Source organism: Acomys russatus, chromosome 31, assembly GCF_903995435.1.
Source record: "Acomys russatus chromosome 31, mAcoRus1.1, whole genome shotgun sequence".
NCBI classification, from domain to species: domain Eukaryota; kingdom Metazoa; phylum Chordata; class Mammalia; order Rodentia; family Muridae; genus Acomys; species Acomys russatus.
In genome coordinates, this window is record NC_067167.1 from 25202431 (window position 1) to 25228546 (window position 26116).

Sequence of the window (26116 nt, forward strand, 5' to 3'; positions counted from 1 at the left end):
TTTCCCCTTACTCCCCTCCCCTATGACTGTGACTGAGGGGGACCTCCTCCCCCTTTATACTCTTTCTTAAGGAGGGTTCTCTCCTCATGATTTTGTATGTGAGCTATCTCCCATCAAATCACCTTTGGAAGGTCAAGCACCCCGTATCACAGCATAACTGGTGGTGGAATCTTTAAGAAGGGATGCAGTAGGGAGTTGGATGCCACCAAGATGCTGTCCTTGAGAACAATATATGGAAGGATTAATGCTTTCTATTAAATTTAATTAATTTCTCCAGGAGCTGGCTGTTACAAAAAAAAAAAAAAAAAAAAAAAAAAAGAATTTGACATTTCTGGCTTTGCACTCCCTCTCTCTCTGTAAGATCTCTTCTTCACACACCTTCCACTATACTATGCTGTTGTCTGTCAGGAGGTTCTCAGTGGAAGCTGACCAGGTGAGAACACTTCAGACTTGCAGCCTCCAATGCTTTGATTTGAATAACCTTCTTAGCTTTGATATCTCCCAGTTTGAGCTATTTTATTACAGTACTGTAAGTATTCAAAATATAAAGCAAAGACAAATCTTTAAGTATGGACAGAGAAGATTATTTATCAGAGATCAGGCACCTGCAGAGGCAGGGTGTGGTGGAGCACGCCTTTAATGCCAGCACTTGGGAGGCACAGGCAGGTGGATCTCTGTGAGTTCGAGACCACCCTGGTATCATCATATATGGTACAACTAGTGACCACCATTTACTAATGAGAAGCAGATAAAGTTTTAGAAAAATTGGGGTGGTAATGAAATATAAATATGACTGCTGTCCATACTAATTACTATGTACTATGCTAAGGGAGGATTTTACACCCTAAACGGACTATGACATACTGCAGTTTTCTTCAACAGGTGCATGCAGAGTGAGCAGACCTGCCCCATCTCTATGCCTCCTCCTCATCAGTTCTACAGTAACATCTCCAAGGCCATCACCTTGTAACTAATACTGCTAAGGTCAGTCTTGTTTTGCTCTTATTATATGACTCCAAACCATAACTTAATAGAAACTTGATTCTCTTTTTTTTTTCTTAAAATCTTATAATGTCTTTTGGTTTTGGAATATAGAATGTGAAATTCTGAAGATACACTACAAATGCTTGGCTAACATTGCCTTGTCCCTGCCATATTATCCAGTTGCATGCCAAGCTTTGTCTTGCTCTTATTAGTGCTTATTTTCGTTTGCTGAATACCCTCATCAACACCCACTTTTAAGGGCTTCCAATAGGACCACACCATTATTCAGATTACTCAATTACTCAAGAATTACACACTCTTGTTTTTCTCCTACTTTTGCTCAACCTTCAAATTCTGCTCAAATGAGCATTTCTTTGCTAATCTTTTGCACTAGATTCACATTGGGTTTTCCTTACTTTTCTACCATAGAATATCATTTAGTTGAACTTCTCACCCAAAGTAAATTTGACAACTGAGCCCAGTGATTAAAATTGTGTACAAAACCTAATGTAACTCCATTCTTTTTGCTAAAATATATGTTCATAATTTAAAAAAGAATAACATTTAGTTGTGTTTTCATACACTTGGATAATATTTATTATATGTGACACTACCTATCTTGCATTTCTCTTCTGCCACATAGTGAACGACATTACCCATAATCTCTGTTTACTTTGTTTAGTAATTATCTATCTTAATTCTCTTTCAAGATAACAATGCCAGGGTGGATTTTCAATGAATGTGGTAATGAAATAAATAGGTAAATTTATGCCCAGTCCCTAAGTTTTAAGTGCTAATTCATTCCAATATTTAAAGAGTGTTTTTGCTCAGTTTACTGATTACTTTATGTGGTACATACAATTTGTTTTTAAATATATCAGTAAAGCAAATTAAAATTTAAGAAGTTAATAAATTAGTAAAAACTACATAATGTATTACAAGTTCTCAAATTAAATCTATTTAAAAGTCTATGCTAGTGACTTTCTTTGCTCAACAACTAGAGTAGAGATACAAAAAGATAAAAGTAGTGTAAAATTCCATTAAAAAACAAAACAAAATATGCTTGGAACAGAAATTTGACTCATAATTAAGAAAACAAATTAAAGTTTTTCATAGGTATTTATAAGGGGGTTGGTTCCATGAGAACCCTACGACCTAACTCACTTTCAAACTCTACAGGACACAAATGACCCAACATATAAAAAGGTGTAATAGTAACATCTAACTTATATATACTTTCACTCTCTAGCGAATTGCTGAGGCATTACAATGTGGCTGCTGGGTCACCTAGGTGGCAAAGAAGCAACATCTATGTTCAGTGTTCTGACCCATGAACATCTAAATCATTAAAAAGCCTAATATTTAAGCCTGAGACGACCACCATTCATCTCAGAATAGGAGTTAGTGCCTGAGCAGGGCAGACCATGCTCTATGTCACAATGCATAGCATTATGGTGGGGCAGAGCACTCTTAAAACCACTCCTGAGATGACCCCAGACACTCAGAGATCCTGGACACCTCTAAGAGGAGCACGTAAGTGGTGTAGAAATAGAAGAGAAAAGAAGTAGACAAATGTAGGTACAATGAAGAGAGGCAGAAATGGAGACTGAAGGGTATTGAAGAACAGCCTGATGTGAATAGCCTGGGATGACAGTGGGGACCATGGTGAGGTCCTGGCCTATGTTGCTATCAGGGGACAAGTCTGAGTCTGTGGCCCTGCAGCAGCAGGTGTCTGTTACCACCAAGGTTGAGGCAAATACCTCTGGTCTGAGCAGCAGTACCTGGGAGAGTGGGCCACGCACATTGCAGGAGATTTTGTGAGCTAGCCTGAGGATATGAGCATGAGAGATCTGGCCCTGGGATCAAGAGAGCCAGAGAGCTACCCCTGCTTCTCACCACCAGCATCCCTCTAGGAAGTGAGCCAGACATCTCTCCTGAGTAGCCAGGGGCCTATGGGGACCAGGGAGTGTAAGGTGCTCCTTTGAATGAGAATGGCCCCCATAGGCTCATTTGAATATCTCATCTCCAGTTGTTAACATTACTTGGGAAGGATTAGGAAGTGTGGCATTGTTTGAAGACTCCTGTCAATGAGGATGGGCTTGGAGGTTTCAAAAGACTTGGGTCATTTTTAATGAGCTACCTGTCTCCTGCTTTTGACTTGAGATGTGAGCTGTTCCTGCCACCATGCTTTCACCTCACCATTGTGGAATGTAACCTTTTGTAATGTTAAGCCTAATTAAATGTTCATATAAGTTGCCTTGGTCATGGTGTTTTATCAAAGCAATAGAACAGTAGTTAATAAAAAGTTGGTACCAGAAGTGGGTTTCATCCCCCTTCTCTTAGAATATGTTCCCAATGCCCCTTTACTAGTTTCTTGACTTCTAATTTTACTGCAATAAAACATATATATCCTAAGTTTTAAAGACAGCATCCATATAAGAAGGGAAACAAGTGTCATTTTTCTCTGTCCTCTGAGTTACCTCATTCAGAATGATTATGCAGGTCGCATATTCTTTTACTTTGCATATGTTTCGTTATTTTCTCATATTGACTTACATGATTTTCACTTTTATTTGAACTATAATTCATCAAATTATTAGTTTAACAAGTGCATCTTCTATAAGTTCACATATATCTATAGTTCACTATAGCATGTTCCTATAAAGCAACTATCCACTATCTTATGCTCTCAAGGACACAAGACAATAAAGTTTCCTTCACATAGTTCTATGTCAGCTTTCTGAGATGGGACAAAAGGATGGACTCAGTTGCATTCATTACACTGACAATGAACAGAGTCCTTTGATGTACAGACTGGTATAGTGTAAGTTGTGGGATAACAACTTTTCATCAGTTCTCTGTTATCACTGTCAGTGTTTCTTGATTTCTGATAATTTTTCAAGGTGGAACCTCCTGGACTAAGGTACTGCTTTATGTATTTTACCTGATTTCTTTTCACTCTATATTTATGATGTTTTCTGAGAAATGAATTAAACACCAACTTCTGTAACTTTATTTTCTGTACAATTCTTTTATGATATTACTTTTTATTTCAAAAGATATTTTTCTTTTTCTGACATTTCTCTTTCTGCTTGAGGCATTTCACTTCATTTTCTGGATAAAATCTTGATATTTATGAACATATTCATGGCATTTTAAAGGTTTTTCCCTATTATGGTAGTTGATTGTTAGTTACTTTTTCTCTATATTCATGCTGTAAGTTTTGTTTTAGAGTTTGAAATTTTCCATTAACACACACACACACACACACACACACACACACACACACACACACACGAGTAAGGACAATTGCTAGAAAGCTTCAATTTAAGATGACCCACCTGAGTCCTGGACATTCCTGACAGTAATTATAGGAAGACGCCATTTGTGTACATAAAGATCCCTAGGAATTCTGTTATACTCTTTCATCTGTTCAGTAAATACATAGTGTCAAGAGCTAAATTTGTATTCACATAACATTTTCTCCACTGAAGCCTTAACTGTCAATATAGTGGTGTTTAGAGCAAGCTCTCAGGGGGTGTAATTGGTGTACATTAGGTCATCATATTCATTACTATTCTGTTGTAGTGATAAGCCATCACAACCCAAAGCAATTTAAGAGTTTATTTTGCCTATGGTTCTAGAATAGTAGGACTTCATTACTTTGAGGAGGTACAGGAACAAGCTGTTGGTTGGTTCAGGATGCTAAGGGCTGACATCTTTAAATGGATCTCATTTATTCTCAGTTCTCTTCCTGGCTCCCACTTCTCTCTCTCATTCTCATCTCTTTTCATTTCTCTCTCCCACTCTGCCCTCTGCTTTCCCCTTTCTCCAAGAAGGCAGTTGTTTACAAGACAGACAGAAAATCCTTGCCAGGAACTGAACTGACTAGAACCTTGACAGTGAACTTTCAGTACATAGAATTAGGAAGAATAAAGTTCTGATAAGACACTTGGTTTTTGACAATATTCTCATTGTTACCCTATAGCGTGAGATTTGGTATGCATGTCTAGGTTTCCACTTAGTGCTACCAAAGTGACAAGGGCTTCAACAAAGCTTGGTGTTCTTGACTTCAAAGACTGTTTATTCATAGTGAAAATAAGCAAAACAAACTAAAATACAGCTCCACATGTAAGAGTCTGCTACTTAGTGTCAACTTATTTTTAATGATCCTCCTTCTTTCTAGTTTTTTTTAAACCTACTAGTTGGGTAAAAAATGGTTTGTAAACAAATTATAATGCAAATTCATTTTTAATTCCATTCAAATAAAAGAAGATTTTTCACTTAGTATCTAGTTTACAAATAATGAAGATTTTCTTTTCTTGGAACATGAAAGTATATGATGAAAATTGCAGTCGTTACAAAGATAAAACACTTAGAACAATCCATTAAATGGTAAATGACAGCAAAATGATGAGAATATTATATATTTATTATACTGTAACACATTATAGACAAAATATTATTCAGGGTATGATAGAAATACAATGAGTTATGGCTCAAGAATGTCTTCCTAAATAATTGATTTTTGGGAGAACAAAAGGAAACCAAGTTAAAGAATCTTCTGGTATTGGTTTAAAAACAGACACATTGATCTATGGAACCAAATTGAGGATCCAGACACAAATCAACACACCTATGAACACCTGATTTTTTATAAAGAAGCCAGGAAAAAAAAAAGAAAGCATATTCAACAAGTGTTGCTAGGCAAATAGACCCATATCTATCACCCTGTACAAAACTCAATTATTCCAAGTGGATCAAAGACATCAACATAAAACCAAATACACTGAACCCCACAGAAGAAAAAGTGAGGAATAATCTTGAACTCACTGGCATAGGAGACAATGTCCTGAACAGAACAACAATTAATAGCACAGGCACTAAACCAACAATTAATAAATGGGACCTAATGAAACTGAAAAACTTCTGTGAAATAAAGGACATTGTCACTAGGACAAAATGGCAACCCACAGAATGGTGAAAGATTTTTATCAACTCCTCATCTTACAGAGTCCTAATATACAAACTATATAAATAGCCTGGGAGACTGGACATCAACAAGCCAAGTAATCTAATTAGAAAATGGGATGCAGTTCTAAACAGAGAATTCTCAACAGAGCAATCTCTAATGGCCGAGACACACTTAAAGAAATGTTCAACATCCTTAGCCATCAGGGAGATTCCATTTCACACCCGTCAGAATGCTAAGATCAAAAACACAAGTGATTACCTACTGGCAAGGATGTGGAACAAGAACAGTCCTCCATTGATGATGGGGGTACAGCTAATTTGAAAGTAAATATGGTGTTTTCTTTGAAAATTGGGAATAGTGCTCCCTCAAGACCCAACTCTACCTCTCTTGGGAATATACCCAAAGGATGCTCTATCACAAAGATACTTGCTCAACCATATTCATAGCAACTTTATTCATTATATCCAGAAACTGGTAGAAATAACCTACATGTCCTTCAACCAAAGAATGGATATAGAAAATGTGGTATACCTGTAAGTACACAAGAGTATTACTCAGATGTTAAAAAACAGCAGCATGAAATTTTCAGGTAAATGGATGGAACTAGAAAAAAAATCATACTGACTGAGGTAATCCAGACAAAGAAAGCAAATTAATATCACTTATACGTAGGTAGCTGCTGCAAAGTAAAAGATAGTCATGCTAGAGTCCTCCGATCCAGAAAAGCTAAGTAACAAGGAGACTTAATAGAGCATGCAAGGATATTGTGGGAAGTAAAAATAGAATAGATTTCACCGACAGACTGGGGGAGGGGAGGATTGGGCAGGAGAGGAATCCAGTGGGGGTGGAATATGGAGAAAAAAGACTGGAATTGGTTGGCGGGGGAGATTTCAAGGTGTGGTGGAAACCTAGTGCAATGGAAACTCCATGGAATCTATGAGTGACCCTAGCATAGACAGGAGAACTGTGAGCCTGCACCAGCCATTTTCTGTAACCAGGTAAACCTCAAGTGGTGGTACTGGGACACCAAGGCAGCCACAAAACCTTTGACTTCAGTTTGTCATGCTTACAGTGTGTTCTGGAATTGAAGCCTAGTAGAACTGTCATCAAAGAGACCAGTGAGATTTCATCCAGCAACTGATGGGAGCAGATGTAATGTCCCACAGCAAACATTAGGCAGAGCTTAGAGAGTCCTGTGGAAGAAGAGGAGGAAGGACTGGAGGAACTAGAAGGGTCAGGGACACCATGAGAAGAACATGAGAACATGACTCCGAGAATCAACTGACATGGATTCATAGAGCCATGCAGAGATCAGGAAGCGTATAGGAGTATGAGCTAGATCTATATGTTATAGAGGAGTAATTTGGTGTTCTTGTGTGAATCTGAACACTAGGAGAAGGGGCCGTCACTGACTCTTTTGCCTACTTGTGGTGCCTTGCCTTGTCCAGCCTTGATGTGATGGCATGTGCCTAGTCTCATTGTAGCTTGTTATGCAGTGTTTGGGTGATGTCCCAGGGAAGCTTGCTCTTTTCTGAGGGGAGCCAGAGGGGGTGGACCTTGGGAAGAGGGGAGGGGCTGGAGGAATAATAGGGAGAGGGGGAGGAGAGAAAACTGCAGTTAGGATGTAATGTATAAGAGAAGAATTTTTTAAAAATAAGAGGAAGCTAAGTGAAAGGATTTTCTGGCTTGTGCAAAGACAACCATTTAATATGACAAAAGAAGGCACATGTTCAAAGACATGTGAGCATCTTTTAACCTCACCTATATTTAAATTGGATTAAGGTCAAGGTTTTATGTGTTTTTACTTACTGAAGGTTTACTTTTTAATGATGAAACTTGTTTTATTTTCTCATCATAAATTTTTAAATAATGTGTTTAAAGGTAAACTTTTTGTTCTGTCATGTAATGTTACTTATGAATATTATTCTTGCCTATTATAATAGGAAGCCAGGTAAATCCAGTCAATGGTAAACATTTCTTTATGGCTCTGTGGCCTAGGGCCCTATAAATAACAGCAGAGGATACAGAGATGATATAAGATATTTACAATGTGGTAAGAATGTAATAATTCAAATTACAGTAATTGTAGGAAACACACCGCGTTTTATGAATCTCTCTTTCCATGCCCGATTCTTGTTAAATGTGTTTTAACCCACAAAAATAAAGACTGCAGGCATCTTTTAGCAGAATGCTTTCAGGTTGCCTTTGTTTGTACATTTCCTGTGGCTAAATGCTAGTCAACCTCAATGTCAGTAAATCTCTGTTAGCTCATAATACACAAACACTGCACACTATTAGCAAGTATTATATATACAGCTATGGAAATGCAAGACCTACTCTAAAACAATCTGCATAATATGATCTTGTGCTCTAACCTGTCATTAAAAGGGAGAATGCAGGAGAAAATGCTTGTAATCATAAGGCAAAAAAAAAAAAATACCACAAAGAAGATGGTTTGATTAGAATACTCTGAAGTATAATTTTTACTTCATTACTTGAAATTTTTAATACAAAATATTTGAGCATTTATGACATAGAGGAACATATGGTATCTGTAAATCTTGTATTTTACAAGAGGACAAATCGGATTCATGTTTGTGATGACAGCACCATACTGGGATTTAAGAAAACTTGACTTTAAAATCAAGTAAAATTGTTCCAGGGAATAAAGAACTAAGACTTAAAACTGTCTTGCTGAGAAATTTGTCAGGCTAGATCCATTTTTTTTCTGGCTTCAATTCTTCCCCCTGGCTAAGCACAGAGTTTTAAGTTTGTTTCACCTTCAGAAGTAGCAAATTTAGAATGTCAGTAGATGAGGGTAGACAATGAATTTCATTTATGCATAAATATAAGTGAGCATAAATGAAACACAAATACACCGTTCATTTGCATGTGTAGGTCCCTAAGTATTTGAAAATGAACACAAGTAAAATATTGTCATAAATTATAAAGAAAAAAGAGTCAAATAGATTTGGTTCTCAATGCCATAACATTATCATAATTTTAATATTAGTGGCTAACTACAGCATCAAATGCTCATTGCTATCATGGCAGAAAACTGCTTCCTACTGATATCAACCATGATACAGGAATTAAAAATGAAATTTAACCCATCAGACACCTAGAACTCTGTATTACCGATTTTATTAGTCTTTACTTTTCCTCAGTTTTTTTTTTTTTTTAAATTTTAAGGGTGTGTGTATTTCGGAGTTACCCTAACATTTTGTTCTTCAAAACTTACATTATGTTTTAATTTTCCTAGGTTAAGTGTTAGGGAGAAATTGGCTCCCTTTTTAAGGTTCTTACTCTTTATATAACTTTGGAAAAGTCACTTGTCAAAATTTCAAAATACTGGTTCCTCACTTCTACAATGTAGACAGTTATGATACATGTATTGGGGTCTTTAAAAGAAATTAAGCTCATAGTCCTTAAAAGAAATACACATTTTAAACAATAAAAAGTCATTAATTTAAAATTAATTAATGTCAATCATTTCAGTTTTGACCACTTTCTGTGTAAGTATGTTGAGTATTTCATATTCAGTGACTTGGGCCATACTGTCAGTACACACCAAACTACTAGCAACGCCCACCAAAATATGTATTATTGTTTACCTATTGCAAGAATATGAATTAATGATCCAGTGGCTCATAAGTCCCTCTCTAACTCCATCTTCAGGATATAAAACTTTACCTGAATTCTGTACACATCTAACTTTATTTGTACCTCCCCCACTCTCTCTTTTAAAAATAATAACTAAATACATAACACAAATTAACACAAAATAGTAAATTAACATATGTTTGCCTCCTGAAGACCACACACCTAGTAAATGGTAAAGCTGAGATTCACACAGTTATGTTCAAGTGGTATTTATCTCTGTGATGCATGAATGTTTTGACATATGAAACTCAATAAATATGATATAGTGCATTAACAAAATGAAGGATACTTACTCTCACAGTGACAATTTGAAACCTTTTCCCTTAAGATAATAGAATAACGAGATGAGTACTCCGACTACAGAGGACTAGGCCTTCTAACTAGAGGAATCAGGCAAGACAAGGTAGAAAAGGCATTCTAACAGGTAAGTAAAGAAAACTATTTTTATTTGTTGACATTATAGTCTTACATACTCTACTACCATAAAAATCCTACTGTATTTAATCAATAAATTATGTGAAGCAGCAAGATATAAAAAGTGAGTATTTTATGTATTTATTAAAATTTAAAAATAAAATCATACCAACTTACTTAAAAAGCATCAACAATAAAACATAAGTGTTTAGAGCCACCACACTTCAAGCCATTATAGAATATAGAGATGCATCATCTGCTACAGAATAGTTCAGGGTGGTAGAGATGTTAATGAGCTGAATTTAACCATGCCATGTGGTATAAATAGACAAAATACCACAATGTTCCCTCAGTCTTTACAACCATGGCTTATCAATGAATATAATATTAAAAAGAATAAAATATTTTACAATGGTGACTTTCAAGGATGGTGACATGAACATCTACATACACTTTTTACTCATTGAACCTAAAAATCTTTTTAATAAAACAGCATAATGAATGTCACACGATAAATATTTAAATATAATTGCTTCAATTTACTGTTTACTTACAGAAATGGAAGAACATAGCTGAAGTGGACATTTTAAAAGATATTTGAACTGTTAGAAAAGTATGGCCTATATACTTATAGCACCACTGCATTGCTTCCTCTTAGGTCAGTGACAACTACTGAAGAGTGAGTTTCAGGATTCCTAAAATAACTTAAATAGAAACAAACAAAATATGTTTTCAGAGACTTTCATGAGAATATAGTGTGTCAACTTTCAAGGAAGGATTAGATACTAAACTCAAGTGAGAATTATATGTAATAACAGAGCTAAGCTAAGATAGGTTCCTAACAATCAGTCAATCAAGCAAGTAAGCAATCAAACTGTAATAGATCTATACAGTCTTTAGGTCCCCAGTCCTATAGGAAGAGCTTCATAATCTCTGACACACGGTATACACTTTTGGTTACTGTGGGCACAGATGTGGTCACAGCCTAGCCTTCACTAGGTAAAGATATTTTTTACATTTCATGTACATGTCAAACTATAAAACATTTTTTATAAATATCAACGGATGAAGATAAGGTTTTTATCTTCTCCTGTTTAATATAATTTATTCCATTCAAATACTTCTCAGGTGTAACCATAATTTTCATGTGAACATCTTTATTTATCTACTTGCATCCAGAAAAGGCCATAATAGTAATCAAAACATTTAATAGAATTTACAGCACTCATGACATTTCACATGGCCATGACTACAAAATTGAAAAAGAATGTTTTTCTATAACTCATACAGTTTTACTATAAAATAAATAAGATTATAGAATCAATACTCATATAATACCATGATCTAATTTGAGGAAAATCAAAAAATTATAAAACAATGCTGGCATACCATAGTTCTGAGGTACTACTCCATATGGAGTTATTTAATCTAAACCTATAGTAAATTTAATTTTGATTTTCCTCATGGGGGGGCTCAAATTCCCATTATGAATTTTATTGCATTTTTTTCTTAAGGAAAAATTAGTTCTAATGTCCTAAAACGAAGAGCTAATGCTGGTTATGTAACAGTACCATTAATGAAATTGCAGTTTTAAAAGTATACGAAATAACAAACACATTTTATCTCAAAAGACTTGGTTGTAAAATGCAGCCATGACTGGGAAGCTGCAGTTGGTCAGCTTGCTAAATTAAGCTGTGCTCTGAGTCACAGAACATACACTTAGATGCAGGTTGAGTTTAGAGCAGCACTTAAGACAGTATGCAAGATGAGACTTGATAGCTTATGACCATACAGTGGGAGAGGAGGTCTCCTTTGGTCATAGGCCTAGGGGAGGGGAATAGGGTGAAAGCAGGAGGGAGGGAGGAACGGGAGAATATAAGTGATGGGATAACAATTGAGAGGTAATCTGAATAAATTAATAAAATAAAATTAAAAAAATATAGTATGCTATTCAACCAAGAGAGAAACAAGTATTTTATCTTTAACTCTTCTTTTTAAAAAAAGACAATGGTGGGGACTGACTTTCACATATACTCTGGTGCCTCATATTTGACCATGTCCCCTGAGTGGGGAGACCTGGTGGCACTCAGAGGAAGGATAGCAGGCTACCAAGAAGAGACTTGATACCCTATGAGCATATACAGGGGGAGGAAGTCCCTCTCAGTCACAGTCATAAGGGAGGGGTGTAAGGGGAAAATGGGAGGGAGGGAGGAATGGGAGGATACAAGGGAGGGGATAACCATTGAGATGTAATATGAATATATTAATAAAATAAAATTTAAAAAAGACAATGATACTATATTAATTTTAAATTTTGTTTTATAGAGAACCATTATTGTCGAGCTCATTCTTTAAAATCAAAAGCCTTAAAATAGGGACTTCCAAGATAGTGGTGGCCAAGGTACACTGTATCCAAGTGTCAGAAGACCAGAAACAGCAGTTATGGTGTCCACATAACTAATGATTGACCACAGAACACTGAAGTCAGGTTTTCCTGGACATGAGGAGGACATCCCAGGAGCTGGGGACACACAGCTGCCTCCCTGGCGCAGGAGCTGCACAGTGTAGCTGTACGCGGTGTGCTCTACCTGTGGAGTGCAAGCATGGGCCCCCAACTCCAGGGGCAATCATCAAAACAAACCTGGCCTTGGATTCATCTGGCTTCCCTCAGAGCAGAGCCTGGATACCCAAGGGTCAGCATCACAACCCCAATCCAAGATACTGGTTCCCCTGTGGAGATCAGCTAGACAATAGGAGCATAGGCCAAAGATGGTGGAACCCAGTCAGGAGCACAGTGCTTGCTTGGCTACCAAGCAACTGCCTGGCTGAATCTGAATCAAAAAAACCAGTGCCCATTTCCTCCATGGCTGGCTTCACAGCACCAAAGCCCACACATGATCTGGCTGATTGCTCACCTGGGACACAGCCAGTAAAGAAGTGAGCTGTGGGGAGGACCTAATGCCCCATTTTCCACCATCCCTAGGAGGCCAGTGGGGGCCCATATAACATTCAGCTTAGAGCCCTCTCCCTGGTGACTCCGGACCTGCATGACTCACCTGGCACAGGCCAGCAGAGATGAGCAGTGCAAGGGATCTGACCCTCATTATATATCTGCCAACACAAGTAGGCCTGTGTGGGCCAAACAACATTCAGCTTTTAGTCCTCTCTGCCTATTCCCGAACCGTTTGTCTATCAGAGCCCACCAGACCTGCGATCACCAGAGACACCAGATTGCTAGAGCTCAATGTAGGAACACAAGCAATAAAACCCAGTGTCATATGACACCACCAGGAATAAGCTATCCTACCACAGTGAGGCCTGGAGGTACTAACATACCTGAAGCTCAAGAAAAAGATCTTAAGTGTGAGATTATGAAAATGACAAGGCCTCAGAGGAGGAAAATAAATTGCTCAAAGAAATACAGGGAACTCCAACCAAATAGACAAAAGAATTGCAGCTCTTAGGGAAATATAGGAACATACAATCAAACAGGAAAAATAAATTAATAAAAATGTTCAAGACCTAAAAACGGAATTAGAAGCAATAAAGAAACACAATCTAAGGCAATCTTGGATTTGGAAAACTTAGGGAAGAGAACAGGAAATACTGCCACAAGCATCATCAACAGAATATGGAAGAGAAGGAAGAAAGAATCTCAGGTGTAGAAGATACAATTGAAGGAATCAATACATCAATCAAAGAAAATGTTAATTCTAAGAGGAATTATACCTGACTTCTCGACAGAATATGAAAGCCAGAAGAGCCTGAGCAAAGGTTATTCAGACTCTAAGAGACCACAGATATCAGCCCAAATGACTATATCCAGCAAAAATTTCAATCACCATAAATGGAGAAAACAAGATATTCCATGACAAGGCCAAAATTAAACCGTAAACATGAAAAATAACTCCACCCCTGCAAAACCAACATAAAGACAGCATCACACACACACACACACACACACACACACACACACACACACACACACACACACATCACCACCACCACCACCACCACTATCACCACCACCAACAACAACATAAAAATAACAGGAGTTGAAAACGACTGGTCATTAATATCTCTCAACATCAATGGCCTCAGCTCCTCAATAAAAAGTCATAGGCTAACAGAATGGGCATGAAAACAGGACTCATCATTCTGTTGCTTACAAAAAATACACCTCAGCAATAATGATAGCCATTACCTCAGAGTAAAGGGCTAGAGAAAGGTTTTCCAAGAGGCCTGGTGGCACTCAGAGGAAGAATAGCAGACTAATAAGAAGAGACTTGATACCCTATGAGCATATACAGGGGAAGGAGGTCTCCCTCAGTCACAGTCATAGGGGAGGGGAGTAAAGGGAAAATGGGAGGGAGAGAGAAATGGGATGATACAAGGGATGGGATAACAATTGAGATGTAATATGAATAAATTAATAGAATATATTAAAAAAGGAAGCAAGCTGGAAAAGCCATTCTAGTATTTAATAAAATAGACTTTTAAAAGTAATCTAAAGAGACAGAGAAGGACATTTCATACTCCTCAAAGGAAAAATCCACCAATATGAATTCTCAATTCTGAACTTCTACGCCCCAAACACAAAGGCACAAACATTCATAAAAGAAACATTACTAAAACTTAAATTACACATCAAATACCACACATCAATAGTGGGTGACTTCAACACCCCACTCTCCACAATAGACATATCATTAAGACAGAAACTAAATGGAGAAAAATGAAACTAATAGATATCATGAATCAAATGGACCAAACCAATATCTACAGAATGTTCCACCCAAACACAAAAGAATACACCTTCTTCTCAGCACCTCATGGAACCTTTTCCATATACTTGGTTACAAAGCAAACCTCAACAGATACAAGAAGATTGAAATAATCCCATGCATCTTATCAGACCACCACGGATTAAGCTGGAACACAACAATAGAAAGAAGAGAAAGCCTACAAGCTCATGGAAACTGAACAACTCCCTACTCAATGACTTCTGGGTAAGGGATGAAATAAAAAAAGAAATTAAAAACTTCTTACAATTCAATGATAATGAATGCACAACATACCCAAACTTATGGGTCACAATGAAAGCAGTGCTAAGAGGAACGTTCAGAGCACTAAGGGCCTTTATAGAGAAAGTGGAGAGATTCCATACTAGCAACTTAACAGCACACCTGAAAACTTTAGAACAAAAAGAAGCAGACACATCCAAGAGGAGTAGACAACTGGAAATCATCAAACTCAGGGCTGAAATCAATAAATTAGAACACGTCAAAGAATCAACAAAACCAAGAGTTGGTTCTTTGAGAAAATAAAAAAAGATAGACAAACCCTTAGCCAAAGTAGCTAAAAGGCAGAGGGAGAATATTCAAATCAACAAAATCAGAAATGAAAAGGGAGACATAATGACAGCCACCAAGGAAATCCAAAGAATCATCAGGTCTTACTTCCAAAGCCTATATGCCACACACAAAAAAATTTTTTTTTGGTTTTTTGATACAGGGTTTCTTTGTGTAGCCTTGGCTGTCCTGGACTCACTTTGTAGACCAGGCTGGCCTTGAACTCACAGCGATCCGCCTGCCTCTGCCTCCCAAATGCTGGGATTAAAGGCGTGCGCCACCATGCCCGGCACCACAAAATTTAAAAATCTAAATGAAATGGACAATTTTTTGATAGATTCCAAGTACAAAAATTGAATCAAGATCAGATAAAGAAATTAAATAGTCCTATATCTCCTAAGGAAATAGAGGCAGTCTTCAAAAGTCTCTCAACCAAAAAAAGCCCAGGGCCAGATGGATTCAGTGCAAAATTCTACCAAACCTTCAAAGAAGATCTAATACAAATTATCTCCAAACTATTCTACAAAATAGAATCAGAAGGAACTTTACCAAACTCATTCAATGAGGCCACAGTCACATTGATACCTAAGTCGCAGAAAGATCCAACAAAAAAGAATTTCAGACCAACTTTACTTGTGAACAGTGAAGCAAAAATATTCAATATTACTCTCAAAATGAATCCAAGAACACATCAAATATATCATCCCCCATGACCAAATAGGCTTCATCCAAGGCATGTAGGATGGTTCAATATACAGAAATCTGTCAATGTAATCTACCATATAAGCAAGCTGAAAGAAAAAAACCACATGATCATTTCATTAGATGCAGAAAAAAAAAAAAAACCTTTGACAAAATAAAACACCCTTCATTATGAAAGTCTTGGACAGACCAGGGATACAAGGTGCATACCTAAATATAATAAAGGCTATATAAAGCAAGCTGATAGCCAACATAAAATTAAATAGAAACTCAAATCAATTCCACTAAAATCAGGGACAAGACAAGGCTGCCCTCTCTCTCCATATCTATACAATATAGTACTTGAAGTTCTAGCTAAATCAATTAGATAACAAAAGGAGACCAAGAGTAGACAAATCAGAAAAAAGTCAAAGTATCCCTATGCATAAATATGACAGTATACATAAATGACTCCCAAAATTCCACCAGAGAACTCCTATAGCTGAGAAACAACTTCAGCAAAGTGGCTGGATATAACATTAATTTTTAAAAAATCAGTAGATCTCATGTATACAAAGGACAAATGGGCTAAGAAAATAATTAGGGAAACCACATCCTTCATAATAGCAACAAATAATATAAAGTACATTGATGTAAATCCTATTAAGCAAGTCAAAAACCTTTATGACAAGAACTTCAAGTCTCTGATGAAAAAAATTGAAGGGCATATCAGAAGATGGAAAGATGTCCCATGCCCATAGATCAATAGAATTAATATAGTAAAAATGGCTATCTTAACAAAAGCAATGTACAGATCCAATGCAATCCCCATCAAAATGCCAACATAATACTTTAGAGTCCTTAAAAGAACAATTCTACACCTTTAGAGAAAAAGAAAAAACGCATAATAGCAAAAACAATCCTATACAACAAAAGAGCTTCTGAAAGGATCTCCATCCCTGACATCAAGCTACATTACAGAGAAAGAATAATACAAACTCCATGGTACTGTCATAGAAACAGACTCATTGATTAATGGAATTGAATCAAAGACCCAGAAATAAACACACACAGCTATGGACACTTGATTTTTTGATCCAAACCCAATGGAAAAAAGACAGTGTCTTCAACAAATGGTGCTGGTCTGACTGGATATCTATATGTAGAAAAAAAGCAAATAGATATTTATTGACCTACACAAAAAATACAAGTGTATCAAAGACTTCAACTAACACCACATATATTAAATCTATTAGAAGAGAAAGTGAGGAATAGCCTTGAACTCATTGGCACAGGAGACAACTTTCTGAACAGAACAACAGCTCAGGCTCTAAGATCAGCAATTAATAAAAGGGACCTCTTGAAACTGAAAAGCTTTTGTATGGTAAACGGCACTTTAATAGAACATAACATCAGTCTACAGATAGGGAAAAAGATCTGCACCAATCATACTTCCAAGAAAGGGTTAATATCCAAAATGATATATAAACTAAACACATTAAACACTAACAAACAAAATAACCATATAGTACAATATAAACATACTACAATGCACAGACCCAAAGAAGATAAGTAACACGGAGGATCTAGGGGAGGATGGTTAAATCTTACTCCAAATGGAAAATAGAATAGACAGAGGTAGTGGTTGAAGAGAGGGAACAAGGTACGAGAAGGGAGCACAGGGAGATATGAGGATGGAGATCAGACCTGGGGAGAGCAGGGTGGAAAGACTGAAGGCCTGTGGAGAAAACAGAAACTGTGGGCAGGGGATCCTTTGTGACAAACTGGAAGCCTAAGTCAGCATAGGCTCACGGGAAGATGAGAGGGACTCCAGCAGAGACTCCTAGTAGCAGGAGCCATAGAGACTGAAGAGGACACTAACTACACAAGTCTCCTAGTAGTGGGAGGGACCACCAACCCACCCACAAAAACTTTAGCCTAAAATACCCTGCCTGAAAGATGTGCAAGAATAAAGATAGAGCAGATAGAACAGAGATTGAGAGACTATCCAACAAGTGCCTGGCTCAATCCAAGACCCACCCCATGGGAGGGAAGCAACCCCTGACACTATTAAAGGTATTATGCCATGTTTGCAGACAGGAGCCTATCAGAGGTGTTCTCTAAGAGGCTCCATCCAGCATCAGTTTTTTAACAGATGCTGAGACAGCCAAACAATAGGCATTAAGTAGGGAGTTTTGTGGAAATGTAGGGGGAAGGAGTAACGGACTTGGAGGTGACAGGAGCTTTACAAGAAGCCCAACAGAGCCAACAAGTCAGGGCCTGGAATTGCCCACTGAGATTGAAGCACTAACCAAGGATTTTGCATGTTGGACATAGGCCTCCTACAAAGACGTAGCCAATGTGGCTCCTCTATTAAGGGAAGCTGGGGCAGGGAGAGGCTGTCTCTTATATGGACTCTCTTGCCAACTTTTCAATCAATTCCCCCGGAAGGACTGCCTTGCCAGTCACAGGGGAAGAAGACAAGCTCAGTTGGTCCTGATATGACTTGAGGAGCTGGGGTAGATGGGAAGGGAGGAATCCCCTTTTCTGAGGAATAGGGAAGGGAAATGGAGGTGCAGGAAACCAGCTGACAGGAATTAAGTAGAAAGGAGGGACGTGGAGAGAAGGATATTTAAGACAGTGCAGAGAAGAACGGGCATTGAGCTTTTGGCTTTTGGCTTTTTCTGGAATGAGTAGGGTAAGAAGAGCTGTTTCCTTCTGGGACATCGGCTGAGTAGGAAGGTCAGTGTGGTGCTTTGTCCAACTCTCTGAGCTATAAGGCTTTCAACCTAACATCTGGATTTTGTTTTTAAAACAACACTCCTGACATCATATCTTCTAACCATACACACTTTAATATGTCTCTCTATATCATAATAATTTAGTGACTTCCAAATCATAATGAACTGCAAAACACAACAAAGTCATTCTTAACGAGGCTGTTAACGATGTATGCGTTCTCAGACTTATCAACTGAAAGATAAAGCCACAGGTAATTTCCATTAAAAAGATAGAGAAAGCCACAGGTAATTTCCATTAAAAAATATATTCCTTTTCTGCCTGTTATAAATAATTGTCAGAAAGTACAGGTAGAAGGAATTACAAATATGTTAGTACTACAAATTGGTATAAAACTGGTAAGTCACATTGTGGCTCTGTTTAAAAATATGAGTCTATAAGTCTCCTGAATGCTGAAACCAGAGATGTAACCTGTCAACTAGCTATGAGAACCTTCAATTCTAAAAATAACTGAGAAAGTTTTCACTGTTGACTACATAGGATATAGAGGATACAGATTTTTGTAGTTTGGTGGAAAATATTCTAAATAGCATGGTATAGCTTGTAATGTTTAATAAAATTTAAACATACTAACTGTATTAGAATATGATTTTACCATGTGATCAACTTTAATTAACACTAATGTAATTTGTACCTGTAAAAAATTTATATCAATATTGAAATGATGAAGCACTATTACAGGTTTATTTATTAAAAAATAGAAGGTACTTAAAATCTAGATAAAGACTAATACAAATAAAAACATATGCTAATATATTAACATGGTAAATAGGGTTTTTATTTTGATAAAGATATTTAATTCTTTTTCAAGGCTAGTTTATATATGTATCTTTCACATGTGTACTTTAAGTTTTATAAAGACTAAAAATATTTTAGTAATATTTTTGCTATGCTTAGAGACCTTTTTTAATCTTCTGTGTCTTTCATTAAACCTTACCTTCAAAGTAACCATCTCTCCTGAGCTGTGTCTTCTTTGATGACTTTGTAACAGAAACTTTATTTCTGTTTTTTTTGAATAATGCTAGTCGAACAGAAGGTTCTAGAGGGGAAAAGACAAGAGGAGAGACGATCTCGTGTTACTCCTTCCCTTACATGACCATTTTTTTCTTTATACTGGTATTAACAAATAGATAAACTGTATGGAGCTCTGAGATATTGCTGGTCACTGCTTACACATGATAATTTAAAATATTCTTAGTCATTTGGTCAAATATGTGGCTCTCCTTTATTATGTCAGAAATGTTAATAATATTGCCAAAATTTGGAACATATAATTTTTCTAGTTGGCATAATCTTATTTTGAAATCACGTTACAATTTATTATTTTAATTTCTTTTATAACATTTTCCCTCAAACTAAAAATATTTACCAACTAATAGGGAAGATAATATAGTCAATATATCCTTGCTAAACTATTCAAATAACACATATGTGAGATGGAAGCAAAACAGTAAGGAAACAGATAATAGAAAATAATAATTCACGTGTAAATGTGGTGGGTTTTCTTTTGTACTGATGAATTTACACAACAAAGAAGTTACATTATTTCTTTCTATATTTTATTTAAGGTGAGAAATCATATTAATCTAGTATATTACAAAATGAGTCATCTTGAATGTAGTGCCTTGTAATTTTTCATTAATAACAAACGGTTGCATTGAATGTGAAAGTAGGATTTGGCCATGCGTTATTTAGAGGATTTGACTAAAGACTGAGAAGGCAATGATGTAAGCACCATAAGATGAAAGTAGTAGAAAATATGCACTTTTAGTATGGTTACACAAAATACACCTTATTGGGGTGAGACACTTTTTTTACTGCATTAATTACAAAAAAGTCAAGGAGAGTAAGAATCAAGGAGTGTAACAGAATTAAATACATCACACAAACTAGTCAATATTTTAAACATCATATATACCAAAGCATAGTTATATTTTGATACTAAAGGTAAGTTTCAGACTGTACATTGAGAGTAGAAAGAACATCATCTGTAGAAGGATGCTCTGTGATGAGCAGCTTGGCAATCGTTGGTAGTCTTCTAGTAGGAACTGAGCCCACTTAATGCTCATTTATGTATTTATAAATACTGTATTGAAATTATTAATGTTTGGCATCTTTCTGAGGTATCTGAGTCCTCAAGGTATTACTATCAAATGGAGTTTCTACAAAAATTCACTAAGAACTAGTAATAATAATAAATGTACAGACATGCCATAGCATAGGTATCATATGTCATATAAGCCATTTATATATCTAGTGATGTATCAGAAGAAGCAGAAGTCAATCGGAGAGAGTATATAATTCCACAAGCTTATATTTCAGATAGTAGCATAATGCTATGGTTCCTAATAATCATCTTTTGACTCTCTTAGTCTTCTTTCCTCTTGTATTTTTTATTGGATCTATGTTTTGCTTCCAGAAGGATGGTGTTACAATTCTATATAACAGGGTTAGGTATCAGGTCCAACCTGTATTAGTTGTATGAATGTGAAAACAATGATCTTCCAATCTGCCTTCTCTTTCCAACCTGAGCTTTGCCAACACTGACTTTGCGAGAGTTGGAACTGCATGCGAAATGTTTCATGGTCATGTGTGAATAAGCACTCAATAAATGACACAAACAGATAAGTTAACGTGAATCATTTCAATATTTCTAAGTAATTGCCTTCCTAGCAAATACTTTGAATATACAAAATAGGTGGATGGATCCACCACTGGCTTTCATTCAAGTGATCAAAAGATTATGAACAAAAACATGTCAGTTCCTTATTTGGAACTTCCTTAGAATAAATAGCACTCTTAATATGTACAAACTCGTAAATGCAGCAAGGATATCAATAGTACTTACCTCATAGTGCTATTCAGAGCCAATCATTTAAGACATATAAATTATTAGGAGGCATTCCAGACAATATTTATTCATTAAAATAGTTTTATTTCCTAAGAGCATATGCAGAGCATTACATTATAAATACCTTTCAGTTTCAGAACACTTTAACTGCATCACCTTAAACTGATTCAAAACTTAATTCAAAGTATAAAGGTATAATGACAAGAAGCAAGAAATGTGGTAATTTGACATGGGTAAAATAAATGGATATTAAAAGTCCCTAGAAGTACCACTGAGAATAAAATACCATTCCAAGGCTTAGGAAATACATAGTCAAGTAGGGAATCCCAGGGGAAAAAGGTATACTGTAAGGAGAGCAGCTGGGTCACCCTGCATACATTGTATACTGAGCCAGATCCCAGCTCCAACTCGTACTAGTTGCACGGATATGAACAGACTGATTTTGCCCTCTGTCTAGTCTTTCCAACATCAAGTTTGACTATAAAAGTTGACACAGTGTTTAATGACCAAATTATTTTTTATTTTTTATTATTAATTTATTCTTGTTACATCTCAATGGTTATCCCATCCCTTGTGTCCTCCCATTCTTCCCTCCCTCCCCTTTTCCCCTTATTCCCCTCCCCTATGACTGTTCCTGAGGGGGATTACCTCCCCCTGTATATGCGCATAGGGTATCAAGTCTCTTCTCGGTAACCTGCTGTCCTTCCTCTAAGTGCCACCAGGTCTCCCCCTCCAGGGGACATGGTCAAATGTGAGGCATCAGAGTACGCGAGAAAGTCATATCCCACTCTCCACTCAAGTATGGAGACTGTTATGACCATTGGCTAGATCTAGGTAGGGGTTTAAAGTTTACCGCCTGTTTTGTCCTTGGCTGGTGCCTTAGTTTGAGCGGGACCCCTGGGCCCAAATCTGCCTATCATAATGTTCTACTTGTAGGTTTCTAGGACCCTCTGGATCCTTCTACTTTGCCATTCTCCCATGCTTCTCTCATCTAGAGTCCCAATAGAATGGATAAAGAAACTGTGGTACATATACACTATGGAATACTACTCAGCTATTAAAAACAAGGAATTCCCGAAATTTGTGGATAAATGGATTGAGCTGGAAATGATCATAATGAGTGAGTTAACCCAGAAGCAGAAAGACTTAAATGGTATATACTCACTTATATCTGCATACTAGCCCAAGGGGCATGTCCCACGAAAGCCTTCACTTACCAGGAAACTGGGACAGAGGGGAGGACATCTTAATGACCAAAATTTATGCTCATGTAACAAGTCTGCATGCAAATGCCACAAGCAAAGGTAAGCCAAAAGAAATGGCAACATTTTCAAATAATTAAATTAGTGGAAATACCTTTACTCATTCATAGAATAAGGTGGGCCATATAGGAATAGATGAATCCAACATTTGCAACGTTAAAGTCTGTTTTTCTCATTAAGAATATCTGCCTGTTGGAATTACTACTTTAAAAATTCGTTCTCTTTGCTAGTATGCCTTAACTGTGTCCAAAAAACAGATAAGCAAATCAAATTCATTTATGCATTTGGCTTTGTGCTTGATGCTTTATAACCATGGTCTTACTAAGGTAATATAACTTGAGTTAACTCATAAAGTTTCCATGACAATATCCATCACCTGCATAATCATTTTTACTTTCTATAGTCTGTTTTGTTGACTACCTTCATATCATTCTTCTCACACAAAATATCATAAATTGTAGATATTGTGAATCTCAACCCAGGATATTTTCTTTTTCTTTTTTCTTTTTAGCTGTAAAATTATATTTTAATAAAAACAAAGTGATTTAAGGGGATAATAATACAAATATTCAGTATGGAGAACAATACAGCAGCATGATCTACTAAAAAGTAATGCATCATGAAAAATTACATTTAAGTAAGTTATCATTGATAGTCTTTAGCTTCAACCTACCTGCTTCTACCTTCTTACAATGTTTCAATCAGGCACAAACCTGCCCAATTTTGTGGGTTGCTGGGGCTGAACCAAGGGCTTTCTCCATGAGAGATACACATTCTTCATGCAGAACGATGCTATTAGTTACTTTTATATTGTTGTAATAAAACACCAAGACCAAAAGCAACTTGAGTGTAGCTTTTGGTTCCTGATGGATGAATGGTCATGATGGTGGAGCAGAGTCATGACAACAAACAGCAGCCATGGCCACAGGAGCAAGATGCTGGGAGCTCTCACCATAAACCAAAAGTCCAAAGCCCACAGAGCAAATTGAAAGGCCAAGTTTTAAAATCTCACCTTGCCATTTGCTTTGACTACCTCCTATACCTTCCCAAACAGTGTTGCTAAATGCAACAAATTGTTCAAATGCTTGAAGCTATGACATTCAACTCCTTAGCCATTGCCTTATGTCCATGACATAATGTCAAATTCATAAATTCAACTTCAAATATTTTCACACGCTCTTATAGTCCTAACATTACTTGAAAGTTCAAAGACTCTTCCATTGGCTCAAGGTAATCTTTTAATGGCAACCTCTTGTAAAACAAAAAACACAAATTACATACTTCCATCATACAATATCACAGAATACATACATACATACATACATACATACATACATACATACATATATATATATATATATATATATATATATATATATATATATCACCATTCCAAAAATGAAAAATGGTGTCATGGCAGAGAACCACTGGATTTAAAGCAAGACTGGAATTCAGCAAGGCAAAGGCCAAATCCTGTGGTTCCATGTCTAATGTCCAATACTTTAATTTCAAAGCCTAGAGGCATCTTTCCCTCTGGCTTTGCTTCCTGTAACGTGCACTACACTCTGGCTGATTCTCCTCCCTACATACATGTCTTCTTGACATATACCCCACAGCTAACATCTTTGAGTTATCTACTCAAGTCTAGGATTCACTTTCACACATTCACACAACGCTCTTTTACTCTCTCAAGGCCTTCACTCATGATCTCCTCTGTCATGTGTTGCCTGTTCTTCTTATGAAATCATGGAGTGAGAATCAATAATCCCATTTATTCTTGCACCCATCATGTCTCCATAAAAGCCAGTATCACATGGAAAACAGTGCTAAGTAAGCATGGTTTGGGATGGACACTGACCCTCTTGAACCACATTTGCACCAATTTTTTGTTTCCATGCATATGCATACTTTGTACTAATTTAAATTTCACTCCCCGAATATAAGTCCATAATTGATTAAAGACTCACAGAGCCATAAATATATACTACTAAGTGTTTATCAATAACTTTAATGTTAAGTGAGGTGCCAGACATGTTTGTAGATTGTGGGATTTAATGTGAAAGAGGTATTGACTCGACTGCTTATTATTTAAAGTGAATTCTATTATTGGAAGCATAACAAAGTACTGTTTAACTAAAATACTTAATGATTCATTCTATATATCTTGAATCTATAAACCTCATTTTTCTGAAGTTTTGTCAATACTGATCATTCTTGATTCTTCTCTTTTAAAAATTCATTAGCTATATTATCATTTTTGGAAACTCCTTTCCCACAAGCCATGAACTGCTTAAAATGCATAAAATAAGCCTTTAAAATTTTTCTACATTACTTAATTCTTGGATATGATTTAATGATATGAAATGACTTATGCTATTTTTCATGGAAATAAAGGCAGAAAATACCTACTGAATGAGAATCATTTGCTCATTACTATTAGGATTTTAAAAGAGCTGATGAGTCATTTTTATCCTTCTCTGTCACTCTTCCATTAAACATAAACTTGTTTTGCTTCATCTTTTCTTTACCTTAATTACAAAGGCTTAAATTCAGCATGCATAAATGTGCTAAATACAGAGAAGCATTTATTATGTCTGCATTCTATATTTTCTACCCTTGTATGTTGCTAGCCTCTATGCACCCAAATCCCTACATTTAGAGAGAGCTTCTAAGGACTGCTAGGCATCAAAACCAGCCACCCACTCCCTTTCCCCAGCCCACTCATCTAGTCTTACTCCAAAATATGCTCACTACCCTCAGGTTATTGACCCTGCATGTTTTCAATAGACCTGGAACTCTCGCCTTACATGTGGTGTTCTTCATTATGGTGCTGAATCTTAAACATCCCTCGGTGTCTGATAACTCCAATTCTGCTCACAAATTCTGAAATCACTTTTGTGTAAAGTGCAGCAGAACAAATAGACAATATACAAAACAGGACTAATCACTATTATTATTTCTAGCTGATGTCAATCACAAAGAGAAAATATTACTAGGTAAATCAGCAACTAAGTAAACTATGATAACGTCACACAGTTTTAGACTTTTTGTCAAGACTGCCAAGCAATTCCTTCACCATCTTCCCATTCTTTTTCTCCTCATCTGCTTTTCTTTATTTTTTATGCAAATAATATCT

The 26116-nt window shown here is 36.5% G+C and overlaps 1 protein-coding gene and 1 pseudogene across 1 annotated transcript in view; one reads left to right on the plus strand and one right to left on the minus strand.

Moving 5' to 3' along the window:
- The window catches only part of Lrriq1 (leucine rich repeats and IQ motif containing 1), a 152734-nt gene that overhangs the window by 45296 nt on the left and 81322 nt on the right, over positions 1-26116 (minus strand). Inside the window, exon 23 of the mRNA XM_051172945.1 lies at positions 19805-19906. Within this exon, the coding sequence (XP_051028902.1) occupies positions 19805-19906 (102 nt within the window). The remainder of the gene's footprint in view (positions 1-19804; positions 19907-26116) is intronic.
- LOC127183843 (uncharacterized) lies at positions 2237-2347 on the plus strand (annotated as a pseudogene).